This window comes from Eulemur rufifrons, chromosome 29, assembly GCF_041146395.1.
Source record: "Eulemur rufifrons isolate Redbay chromosome 29, OSU_ERuf_1, whole genome shotgun sequence".
NCBI classification, from domain to species: domain Eukaryota; kingdom Metazoa; phylum Chordata; class Mammalia; order Primates; family Lemuridae; genus Eulemur; species Eulemur rufifrons.
The window spans coordinates 8,348,376-8,361,967 of record NC_091011.1 but is presented as its reverse complement, the minus strand read 5'-3'; the positions used below and the strand labels follow the sequence as shown (position 1 = coordinate 8,361,967).

The 13,592-nt window shown below is 41.4% G+C and overlaps 1 protein-coding gene across 1 annotated transcript in view; it reads left to right on the top strand.

The window, feature by feature from the left end:
* ABCA13 (ATP binding cassette subfamily A member 13) overlaps positions 1 to 13,592 on the top strand; it is a 459,896-nt gene that overhangs the window by 39,373 nt on the left and 406,931 nt on the right. The window contains 4 exon segments of the mRNA XM_069462020.1: positions 3,092 to 3,243; positions 5,071 to 5,099; positions 10,837 to 11,000; positions 13,394 to 13,524. Of these exon segments, the coding sequence (XP_069318121.1) occupies positions 3,092 to 3,243; positions 5,071 to 5,099; positions 10,837 to 11,000; positions 13,394 to 13,524 (476 nt within the window).

Sequence of the window (13,592 nt, the reverse complement as noted above, 5' to 3'; positions counted from 1 at the left end):
AAATTAAAGGCATAGGATTTTTAAAAAGACTAAAAGGTTCTATAATTTCTAATCAGGAAAAATTCTCCTCAATTTTACATTTTTTCCCCTTTGGATATGCTAAATTTAATTGGACTCTTGGTTACTTTAACAAGCTTTCAGCAACTTGTGGCATGATTTCCAATTTTATTTCAAACCAGTAGTTTCTTACTGATTGAAAATAAATTCCATTGGATTTGAGATTAAATCTAGACAGGGTACACAGTGTTGATTTCTAAGGTCATGAAAATGTTTTCTCTTGTTAACTAGTTAAAAAAAATTTTGCATACATGATATTTATTGTTAAGAAAATACAGTAATTTTATTATCATTTTCTAGTTAGTATTACAGAGTCTGAATTTTCCCACAATGTTAGGGTTAGGTGAGTCTGTGGACCATCTGTGTCAGAACTGCTAGGAGGTGTGGGTTCAATGCAGAGTCCTGGCCAGCCTCTAGACCCAGTCAATGGGAGCCGGTGGCAGATGGCGCCGAGAACTTGTGTTTTTATCAAGTTTCCCGCGTGATCTGTCAGCACACTCAAGTCTGAACATCCCTGAAGGAATAAGTTTCTAGGAGCCTATTTTTATAGGTGAAGGAAAATCCCTTCTAAAACATATGCTGTTATTTATTTAACCATTTTCCTATACTCGGGCATTTATATTGTTTCTGGTATTTTACTCTGCTAAACACTGTTCTTATAGACATTATTTTTTACATGTTTTATGTCTATTGTTATCTTCTAGGAGTAAATTACTCAAAACTAAAATAAAATTAAGGCAAATAAAAAACTGGAGAAAATATTTCTTAACAAAGTGATAAAGTTATACTATACTTAAAACATAAACAGATCATATGTGTAAATGAGGAAGACTCTAAACATCTCAATAGAAAAATGGATAAAGGCCTTGAACATCCAGTACACTGAAGCCTGACCTTCTGATCCCCAGATCCATGGATAAAGGGCCCTCTGGCTTATCTCCGTGGCTGTCTGGTGGGCACTGCAAACTGGAGTCTTACCAGGCCTGTATTTCCACCCTGCACAGCTGCTCTCCACTCTTGAGGAGAAGCCACCATCCCCTGTTTATTCCTCCTGGCACCCTGGAAGTCCTTCTTGATTCCCTCTCTCTAAAGGGAATCAGGTGTGGTGAGACACGCAGACACGGAAGTGACTGTCTGGCACGGGGTTTGCCATCTCTAGGAACTGGCTAACCCTGCGAGGGGCTTCCAGGGCCAGTAAGGCCCCAAGATGTCAAAGCATCAGAAGTACCAAAAACAAAAGACACGGTTAATACACCCACATCCACTTCATTACAGGTCCCCTCAGTCCATGTGGATCTTGAGCCTTTCTGTGTCTTTGTCCTCTTTCTTTAAAGATGCAACCCCTTCTCCATTCTTATCCTCCTGACTCCTTTTCTCATCCTGCAGCCAGAGGGCTCTTTTAATTTCAAATTCCACATGTTGATTGCTGGTATATAGGAAAGCAATTGGTTTTTATAGTTTAACTATGTATTCTGCAACCTTGCTTTAATCACTTAGTTCCATGAGTTTTTTTTCTTTTTAAATTTTTTTATTAATACATAATATTTGTATGTATTTATTGGATACATGTGATATTTTGTTACATTCATAGAATGGGTAATGATCAGGTCAGGGTATTTAGGGTATCCATCGCCTTCAGTATTTATCATTTCTTTATGTTGGAAGCATTTCAAGTCCTTTCTTCTGGCTATTTTGAAATATAAAATATATTACTGTTACTTATAGTTACGCTACTCTGCTATTGGATATTGGAGAACTGAAGGTCATTATGTTAAGTGAAGTAAGCCAGGCATAGAAAGATTAACATCACTATTTCAGGAGATTTTTTTGGTCATTTTTTTCAGATTTTCTACATAGACCATCATGTCATCTGGGAACAAAGATAGTTTTATTTCTTCCTTCTCAATATGTACATCTTTTATTTCCTTTTCTTGTCTTATTGCATTAGCTTGGATTCCTAGCACCATGTTGAAAAGGAATGGTGAGAGGAGACATCCTTGCCTTGCTCCTGATCTTATTAGGAAAGCTTTGAGGTTCCGATTGTCAAGTTTCTCTCTATTTCTCCTTTACAGGGCATTTTTTTGTGGGTTTTTCTTTTCTTTCTTTTTTTTTTTTTTTTTTATCACGGATGAGTGTTGGATTTTGTCAAATGATTTCTCTGCATCTACTGATATGCTCATATGATTTTTCCTTTTCAGTCTGTTGATGTGACAGATTACATTAATTGATTTTTGAGTGTTGCTATAGGGCTGTTTTAAAATTGAAATTAGACCATGCTGTCCCTGATGAAATCTGTTCAAGCTCCCCAACTGCTCTTATGCCCAGCAAAGTCTTTCCCACGACTGATCCAGCCTGGTGTTTTCTGGCCCCATCAGCTTACACCTCCCCTTCCACACCCCCACCATACCCCAAAGACACTTTGCACCTGCTCCTTCTGCCCAGAACACACTCTCCCAGTTCTGTCCAATGCTGAACCATTTCAGCTTTCAGGTTTCTTAACATCTTAACATTCTTAACCTTAACATCGCCTCCTCTCAGACACCTGCCACAAACATCTTTTCTACGACAGACTTTTCCACTCACTCCCTATCTCATAGCATTTATCTTCACCCATAATTCTTTCTGTCTCCTTCTCATGCAGAGGCCATGTCTGTTCTGTTCTGTTCTGTTCACTGATATATTTATTCCCAACACCTTGCACAGGGCATGCTGCATGTGTTGCATAAATTTTAAAAAATTAAATGGCTAACAAACATATAAAGATGGCTGAGCTTTATACAGATAATACAGAGAATGAGAACAATTTTATAAGTTTAAATTCACAAAGATTTTTTTAAATGATAATTTCTGTTTTGAACAAGGGCCAGGTAAAATGGCCTACTTCTAAGGGGTAGCTGGTGGGAATATAAATTGGTATGAGCTAAAAAGAATTTGATGTTGAGTATCAAGAACCTTAAAACCACCAAGGAAACTTATTCTTATAAAAGAGTTCCACTTATTTTATTCTATTTATATTTATTCTATTTATTTAAAGTTTGTCTAGGTTCCAAACTGCAACTGAACACAAGAAGGTCAACAGCCTTGCCTTTTTAAAAGAGATACAAGACCTGGTCGAGGAAATTTGTAGAATGATGGACAAGGCAAAAAACTTACAAAAACTTTGGAAAGAACGATCCAAGACTCCAGGCAAGTAAATCTTTCATAACTGTGACACTACCTTACCCGGACACAGTTTAGGGAGAGCTCCCAAGAAGGCTGTGAAAACCCAGAATGTTTCTGAAATCCTTAAACCCTTAGTGTGCTAATCTCTTGTCATAGGTCTTAGAAAAGGGTGCACCCTCTGATGCGTGAGGCCAGCACCTGTGGCCAGTTGTGGAGGGTGGGGCTGGATTCTCCCTTCCCCTCTTCCTGGAAAGGTACTTTGTGCAGTGCACATGCTATACAACCTTCAGAGGCTGCAGCCCATCCTAGCTTTGTCTCCACAGTTACTCTCCCTCTACTCTTCCTACTCCTTCACTTTCTTCTATTGTTGTCTTCCTTTATCACTTTCTTTTCATCTATGTTTAAAATCTGTTCCCACCTTTCCCAAATACACACACACACACACACACACACACGCACACACTCCTGATTCCTTTCCTCCTCTTTGAAGACTTGGACTGATCTTTTCCATGTTAATAACACTTTAATTCTGGTCTTGGATGATTAGCTTGCTTTGATTACAAACCTTTTGTACTATTGGGCAGATTATTCCCTAAACAAAAGTAATTTCTTTTCATTATAAAGAATATCCACATCATAAAAGGCTTCAACTATTACTTATAAATCGACAATAGAGAAAGTTAGAATGGATACAGATCTTAGAAATTTCAGCTTACAAATGGAGAAGTTTGCGTCTCAGAGAGAGTCGGCCAGTTTCCTACCTTCACATACGGAGTCACTGTCTGCTGCAGGCTTTGTTAATCAACAGGTGGCCACAGTGGTCCTGCCCCATTTTTTTTATCCCAACTACCACAGCTGTCAGATAAAATACAGGAAATTCAGTTAAATTTGAATTTTAAATAAACTACATATAAATTTTTAATGTATGTGTGTTCCAAATATTGCATACTTATAGTACAAAAAAAGGTTCATTTTTTTATCTGAAATTGAAATTTGACTAAATGTCCTTTGTTTTTAATTAGTTAAATCTGGTACCCAGCTCCAATTTTTCTTTTTATATAATTTTTTCTTTCTTCATGGAGTATATACAAGAAAATGAAGTAAAGAGTTTGGCAGAAAAATGGAGAATGAGCTCGTTAGAGCAGGTGGCTTTATGTGGTATTTTTAAGAGAAAAAATAGCCCTTTGTCCAGGGTAAGGCAGGGCTGGCCAGGGCCTCCCTGAAGGCTGATTTCGTGATGGACCCAAAATGTTTCACCAAAAGGTGAGAATGGCTTCAAATACGAAATGATGGAGCTCTTACATTAAGATTTAATATGGGGTCATTTACCTTTTATAAAATTTGATCTTCAAATAGGATTTTTAACATACTATTGAAAGAAGAACTAAATCTTTTTTAAGATGAAGTCTCTATTTTCAATTTGCTATTATTTGAGTCATTTCCTATGGCATATTAATTCAAAAATAATCTGAAAAAATATAATTTCACTTTTTTCCCTCTTCAAATTTTTCCTTTTTTTTAAAAAAAAATTATTTCTCACTCACTCTATCCTTTCTTGAATGCTTACAATATATGGTAAAATTAGAGTCTAATAAAATAATATGATATCCTTTGGCAAATTTTTGAAATTTGGTTTACCAGTTAAATTTTTTCCAGGAATTTTCTTAATGTAAATATGATTTGGAAATTGTAAGTGACATTTTTCTTCAGATTTATTCTTTATTTGGGTGTCTTGTCTTTTGGGCCAGGGCTCTGTGGTGTTCCATTTGATTTTAGAACTAAAGCAGGGACTCAGCAAATGCGTTTTCACTGATGGTTGAACTAATGTCTCTTAAATCTTCTCTGTTGTAGATTCTTCTTATGGTTCCAGTTTTTTAAAGGTCAGTATCTTAATGAAAGTTTGAAAATTAGTCTTCAGAGACAGAATGGCTAAGTTTACAACACTCTTTTTAAGTTTAATTTACATTTTCAAACACTTCTTTCTAATGGTTTGATATGTGGTAACAATTGTGCAGAAGCTGGATTTGAGGGAGCCGAATTCACTGAGAAGATGGGCTGAAGGATGAGTTCTAACTTCCTGAAGCAAGGCTCCGGGTCTGCGGGAAGCGCAGGGGAAAGTCGAGGCCGGCAGTGGTGGGCAGCCCACGCATTGCTTGGAGGTGCCATTGAGCCTGTCTGACCTCAAGCGAGGCCTGAGATTTGTGTTTGGCGCATAACCTGTGACTCACTGTGAGCCCAAAGCCTTTAGTTAAGGCACCAGTTATCAACAGGGGGCGATTTTGTCCCTCAGGGGATAGTTGTCAATGTCTGGACACACTTTTGGTCTTCACACCTGGGGACAGATTGGGAGGATACTACTGGCCTGTACAGGGTTGGGGCCAGAGGTGCCACGAAACATCTTCCAAAGCACAGGACAGCCCCCGCTGCAGAGAATTACCTGATCCAGAAGGTTAACAGTGCCAAAGTTGAGAAACCTTGAATTAAGGTGAGGATCTTGACAATATCGAAAATTCTTTCTTGCTCATATTGCAGCACGAGGCACTGACCGTGCGGGTGTTTTCAGTGACGTTGTGCCAACAGTGACACATGTGCCTGTGTCTGCCTAACTCTAACAAAGATTTAGACAATTCAAAAAATAAGCAAATATGCAGTGAGACTATTAGGAGAAAAGTAAAAGAATATGGGCCAACTAATGAATTGGAATGGAGCAGGAATGTCAGTGTGTACATTACATAACTAAGCTAGCAAATTGCTAATATATTGGACATTCGTCTTAACTTTGCACTTTCTCATGTACCAGGCCAAAAGGAAAATATCGTGGGTCACACATATTTAGAGTTTTACAAATAATGGAAGAAATTACAAATAGGATAAAGTACCACTTCAATGATTAAATTAGCATTTTTTAAAGGAAATGCTTGTGATGTGGTAGCCTACTGATATAATCATATACAGTCTGTGACAGTAAAAAATTGGTACAATAACATTTGGAAAAGCAACTTGATATCCTTTGTCTCAGTAATTGTTCTGATAATTTATCTTGTTTATAAGGCAAAAGAAATTAAAAGCTGTATGCATAAAGATGTTCATTTATAATGATGGATAATTTTAATATCTAAAAGTAGGGTAAATGGATGTTGATTGGCTCCTTAGTGTGGTCACTTAATAGTAAATACGGAACATGGGAAATGATTATGTTATTATGTCAAGTGTAAAAAGCGGAGGACAGCATCATAGCCATAGTGTGACTGTGATGTCAAAACATTCAGGCATGTGCACAACGAGCACACAAATGTGGCTACGTGGAAGCAGTTCTCTTTGTTATGAGGACAGAATTCTAGGTAAATTTCCTGTTATAGGATTCTGATAAAGATGTTACACTATTTGATTTTCATTTAGAGTAAAACAGTCATTTGAATAATCTGAGCAGATGAACAGAGAAACTTGAATTATGCTTTCAGAGAATCCTTTTGGGCTTTGTGTTGAGCATGGACTGATGGTAGTCAGAGAGGAGTTGGGAGTCAATGTAGGGAATCAGCTCTTTCACTTGTGCAATAAATGCAGTGGTTTAGAGCAGCAATGTGGTTGGTGACGGAGGTGTTGAGATGTGGTGGAGTTTTTGATATATTTCGGAGGTAGAACCAGTAGAATTTGTTGATGAATATGATGTAGGTTGTAAGAGAAAGAAAAGAGTCAAGGATGACTCTAAGTGGTTCAACCTCAGCAAATAGAAATATGGAGTGGCCATTTGCTGCGAGGGGGGAAAGACTGGAGCAGGTTTTTCTTGGGGGTGGGGAGAGGAGGAAGGAGAAATCAGGAGGTTGGTTTTGGGCATGTTAATGGGACATCCAAGTGGCACTTCCAAGGAGGCTATGGAAGGTATGAGTTTGGAGCTGAGATAAGCCGTCTTGGATGGGTGTATAAACTGGAAGGTGTTGGTGCATAAATGACACCCTAAGACCGTCAAGGGAGAGGGTGCAGACAACCAAGAGAAAGAGGGCTGAGCACCGGACACTCACATTTGAGAAGTTGCAGGCAGGGAGGAGGAAGGTGAGAAGGTGGGGCATCCAGGTAGCCCGGGGAAGCTGTTTTCAGCGGTGGGAGTGATCCACTGTCCTGAATGCTGCTGATCAATCAAGTAAGAGGAGGATGGAGAAGTGACCACTGGAAGTGCAGTGTGGAGGTCACGGTGATGTTGGCAAGAAAGCCTTTGATGGAGTGAGGAGGGTGAAAGCCTGACGGAATGGGTTTAAGAGAGGATGAGTGGCAGTCAGTGGAGACAGGAAGTATAATATACATGACTCAAGGCGGTAGGCCGCCAAGGGGAGGAAGACGTGGGGTAGAGGCTGTGGGGGTTGTGGAGGCTTTGGTGCCTGCTTCCTGTGCCACTGACTCCCCAGTTTCTTCCCAGCTAAGGTGCACAGGTCTCCAAGAGCTCGGACTCCTGGTCACAGTGTCCCATGTCAGGCACATGCTGAGAGTGTTTTGCTTTCTGCACCTGCTCCTTCTCTGAAGCAAGGCAGGCCTGAGAGGGCAGGGGAGCCAATACCCTCCTGATGAGCAGCCTGAAACTGGGGTGACCGCCTGATTCATGTTGCCTGGGACTGAAAGTCCCGTATCGCAGAAAATATCTCAGTCCCAGGCAACGTGGGAAGGTTGATCCCTTGGGGTAGATGCTGGGCAGCACCTTGAGTTCCTGAGTGGCTCTGTGGATTCAAGGTGGCGTGGGCCACACAGGACCTCGACTGTTGCACAGACTTTTCCTTCTTTCCTGTTTCATTCCTCCCACTCCCTCAGCTCCTTCCTGGGACCATGCCCTTGAACAAGCCACCCACACATAAGTCCTTGTCTCAGGACTGCTTTCAGAGGACCTTAAATCAGGACAGGAGATAGGGACTTTCTTTCCTCTTTCCTTCCTTCCTTCCCTCCCTCCCTCTCTCCTTTCCTTCCTTCATTTTTCCCTTTCTGTTTCCCCCCCTTTTTTGTTTTGAGACAGAGTCCCACTCTGTTGCCCAGGCTAGAGTGCTGTGTTGTCAGCCTGGCTCACAGCAACCTCAAACTCCTGGGTTCAAGTGATCCTACTGCCTCAGCCTTCCGAGGAGCTGGGACTACAGGCATGTGCCACCATGCCCAGCTAATTTTTTTTCTATATATTTTTAGTTGTCCAGCTAATTTCTTTCTATTTTTTTAGTAGAGATGGGGTCTCACTCTTGCTCAGGCTGGTCTCGAACTCCTGAGCTCAAACAATCTGCCTGTCTTAAAACTAGTTTAAATCATCACTAGATTGTAATACCTAATACAACTTAAATGCTATGCAAATAGTTATTATGTTATTCTGCATTGTTTAGGGAATAATAACAAGAAAAAGAAGTCTGTCCATGTTCAGTACAGATGCAACCATCCATTTCTTTGCTGAATTGTTTCCATCTGTGGTAGGTTGAACTCAGGGGTGCTGGTCCCGCATTCGGAGGGCCCGCTGTGCTTCAGTGCGCACTTCCTAAAAACAAGGGCATTCTCGTGCACGGCCACATTGTGGTTATTAAAATCAGGGAATTAACACTAACACAATAGAAATCTTTAAGCTACAGACTTTTCCAGATTTCCCTGTTGTTCTAATAATACCCTTAAGTAACAAAAGACAATCCTGGATCACGTGTTGCATTCAGTTGTACTGTCCTTAGTCTGTTTTACTCTGAAATGGTTTCACAGCCTTTCTTTGTCTTTATTTCATTAAGATTTTTGAAGGGGTTCCTTATTTTGTGGACTGTCTCTAATTTGCGGGTTGTCTGACGTCTCCTCATGGTCGGCTTTGGAGTTGTGATTTAGGGCAGGAATATGTTGTGTTTTTAAGATGGTGAATAATGACACGGGAGTGAACCGATGGAGAGGGAGAGAGAAGAGAGCTGTGGACGGTGCTTGTGAAGGCTGGGAGGGCCGGAGGGTGGGAGCCCAGGCTGAGGGTTGGGCTGAGATGGTGACAGCAGGTGGTGAGTAAGCCAGGGTACCACCCCGAAGCAGGTACAGGCAGGCCAGATGTGGAAGTGAGGAGCTTCTCTCTGATTGTTGCTACTTCTCAGAGAAACAGGAAGCAAATGTGCAGATTAGTGGAAGATGGAGGCCAAGGAGTCTGGAGATCTGAAGAGAGAAGAGGTTTAGAAGAGCTGGCTAGGAGAATGGGGGAGAACGTGGACAAGGATACTGTATTACAGTTACAAGACAACACTAAGCTGCACACTCAAGGTTTGTGGTCATGAACTTAATGTGCGAAGAGTCAGCATCATTGCGCATTTTTCTGCAGCCACATTCAGCCATTTGGGTGAGGGTGTGAAGTAGGCAGAGAGTTTAGTTCGATGGAGGATGGATTTTTTTCTGTTGGTAATGAAAAGGTCAAGATTTTGACCATAGAAATGGGTGATTTAAGCAAGTAGAAGAAAATATCACTGGACGGTGGGGGAGAAGGGGCCAAGTTACAGAAGTGATTCAAGAAACACTAGGAGATATTGAAGTCACCAGAATTATGGTAGGAGTCACGTTGCACAGGCTGGCAGTGTGTTAGAAGCCAGAATCCTCCAGAAATAGCAGGAGGTGATTCTGGGAGTATGCCAGGACCTTACTGAGTTCTGGACCTCTCTTCATTGCTGCTGAGGGTGGTGTGAGGCAGAGGGAGCGTGTGTTGTACGGAGTGGCGGGAGCTCTGGATTGATACAGTCTCCCCTGAGGGGTAAATGGGAAGACGCTGAACTCAGCTTTCCTGAAGGAGGGACTGGGTGGAAAGCAGAGGGCCAGCAAAAGCTTGCCTCGGAGCACAGTGGACCGAGTCCTCCGTGCTCAGTGAAATGCTGAGTTTTCCCTCCTTTTCCCACACATAACCCTTCTCTGTATTCTTTTTAGTACTACCATGGTGTAAACCTTTCCTGCTTTGTTACATAGCTAGTTTGAAAAAGCAACTGCATCATGGCTTCAATAAAAATGAATTATGTTACCATTTTCCCCCATCCCTTTGCCTGGGGAGAAGGCTCTTCTGTCTTCGACCCACTGGGATGAATATTTTCACTTCTTTCCCTTGGGTCTACTTTTCCCCTCAATACTTGGGGAAAATTAGAAATCCGGTGTGCAGTTTCTTGTTCCATGGCTGCTTTATTAAAATATTCATTTCACCTTAATTTTCCATTTACTTCCCTCCAGACTAAGATTCTATGAATTGTACTATCAGAAACAGCTCTTTGGAAATGTGGCGGTAGCAGGGGTGGGGGAAGGGGAGTGCAGTATTCAGTTATCACACTGCGTGTCAGTCATGAACAGATCATTACATTCTTGTCCAGGGGATCTATCAAAAAGACCTTATAGTTTCAGAAATCTTAGAAATTGGTACAACTTGTTACAAAAGCAGGCCTCCTTTTTCTCCTCTGCCCCGTCCATACTTTCAAAACATTAAAAAAGCCCCACAACCTGACAGAATAATTTTAAAGTTGTGTCTGTTCAACACAGGGACATAGTAAGCATGATTTTCTACCAGGAGAACGTCTACTTCTTGTACCTCTGGGACGTCCTGTCATTATCTCATTTAATTTCTTAATAAAACTACAGAGGGAAACCTTTGGGCTTTTTCCCTGTCAGATGGATCTCAATAAGACCGAGGAGGTCATATTAAAACTGGAAAGGCTCCACCAGCAGCCTCACGTCTGGGATTTTCTACTTTTACTGCCGAGACTACACGCAGACGGTGTCTCCCCGGAGGACGGCGTGCGCGCTGCGGTGCACTTGCTCCAGACGGTTTTGAAGTAAGTGAAAAAGGGAAATATAACTAAGGGTCGGTGCGTTAGTTTTTCTTTCTCATTTTCTGCATAGGAAGTAAAAATTACTGAGCAATTGTTTGATTGGAAAAAAAACACCCGTAATACAACAGGAGCTCCTGCACCTCCATGTCTGTCCGTGGGCTGTCTGTGTCCGTATTTCACCAAGGGGCAGCGATGTTGTTCAGAGCATATCCTCCCTGCTTTAAAAATTTAACATTACATTATTAATATTTCATATGTTATGGTCTACAAATAATAATTTTTAATAGCTGCAGAATATTCCCATTTGGTAAAGTACCATATACCATAATTTACTTAATAATTTTAGCATTGGACTTTTGGTTGTTTCTAAGGTTTTCACTATTAGAGATGTGAATATAAAAATTTTAACAAATTTCTTAATATATCATGCCATAGTTTTCCAAAATAACACCTGAGACTGATCAGCTCTGTTGTTCCAGTTGTAGAACTCAGCGAGTTGGACGCTGGTTTGGTGTGACGGATCTGGCCCCCATGTTACCTGGGGGTTACCTTTGGGAAGACCATTTCCCATGGTGGATTTCCCATTCTTTAATCAGCATGGTCTTCTTTCTTTAAAATTTTGAATTATTTTGTGTAAACTCATTGTAGGAATATGGTATTTTATCAGCAAAAGTTTATATTCTTTTCAGATTTCTAACTGTTACTTATTTTAGCTACCATCAGTGAGAACAACCTGCACTGCCCTCAGGCCAGGGCGAGAGGGGCCCCATCCTGGTCCCTGTACTTTGGTGGTCGCTGCCCTGGCCTTCCCCAGGCTGTGCCTCTGCTCATGCTCAGGAAGCCCATGGGGAGAAGGGGATGTGTCTGCAGAGCACACGGCCCCCCGACTCCCTCTCACCCTGAAATTCCCTACCGCAATGTCCAGAGCCCACTTCCAGAGCCTGTGCTGGCCTCTTCCCTGGTCCGTCCCTCTGAGGGCAGGTCTTGTAGTACAATGTGCATCCCCAGGCTCAGGAGTGTACAGGGACAGCTGCGGCCATTGGAAGGAGTGTGGGTGGTACCCGGCCCTGTAGCTGGAGTGCCCGCACATGAGCACTGAGGCCCCTTGAGGTACACACAGAGCTGAGGGTGGGAAGCAAGTGGGAGTGGGGTGGGCTGAGGGTTGGGGCCAGGGATGTGAGCTCCCCGAACCCCCACACTCTGGAGCACTGCTCTGAGGATCAGAAAATTCTAAATTTGAATGTGGCATTCCAAGTTGTTATGAAGATATATTTGTCAATGTAGGAAAATGGGACATATTTTGATAATTTGTTAGCTTGATTTGTAACTTAAATATTTGAACATATTTGCCATGTCTCCCTTTGTATTCTTGCTGTAAGCCCTGAATATGTTAGCAGTGGAAAGTGAGAACAATCAGGTAATCTTGAGACAGGAAAATTTGAAATTAGAAGATATTGATGACAGTTGTTGGACCATATCAGCTTCAGCAGAAATTTTATTTCTATTTTTTGCTTTGGTGACACAGCATCAAGATAATCTACATTCATAGAGATAAGTATTTGCAAGCGGCACCAGTTTTCAATAATATATCTTGTAATCTTAGGATACTCTTCAATACATAAAGATGCCATGAGAGGTTTTCCTTAATAAGAAGCTATAAGAAATAAACTGTCTGGAAGCAAAACTTATGGTTGTGTGGTCTTATTTTGCCAAACTGTAGGTGTATTCCAACTTCAGTTGATTGTATTTTGTAATCGACAAGTTGAAGTATATTTATTTATAAAATAAAAATTGATATTTAAAAAATAAACTTAATACCATATACTTGTGGACTCCCCTTCCCCAAAGCCCCTTGTTCTGTGAAACTGTTTGAAAACCACTGACTGAACCCTGGACGTATTCAGATCCATGGGTTAAGGCAGAGTGGATGATTGGTGTACATGGCATTGCAATTGGCTGCCCTCCAAATATTAGACTGATTATCTGAACCTGAAGCAGCCAGGCTGACTGTTCATTTGCTTTTCTAAGATAACAGCACTTTGCACCCTGGCTGGCCTCCTCAACTGCCCTATAGCCCTGTAGGGCAGGAAGAAGGAAGACTGAGCATGAGATGAAATCTATGACAGAGCCAACCAAAACTTGAGCTCTGCGTCGAAGGCAGAGTGGAAGATGGCCAACATTCCTGTGTGTTTCTAGAGAGGGGGGCTTACCTCTTACACTTAGTCCCTAGGCCAGGGAGTTAGGGTGGCATTAAAGTCATGAAGAATGTTGACTTGGTGGTGGTCCAGCCATATCTTGCAACAGGTCAGCCCATGGGCTATAAGTAAACCTGGAATTGATGCCACCTCTTTTGCTAACCACCAACTCATATTGCTTTTGTTTTGTTTTGGTTCTAGTTTCTTAACATCCCTAGAAGATTTAGATTGGCTGCAACTCAATCAAACTTTCTCCCAGGTTTCTGAAATGGCACTGAATGTGACCATTTCAACGCTGACATTTCTGGAGCAACATGGAGTAGCAGTCACTGGTATGGGTAACTTAGAGCTATTGCTGTATTTCAAAATGTTTCACTATTAATTATTGACAATCAAAATG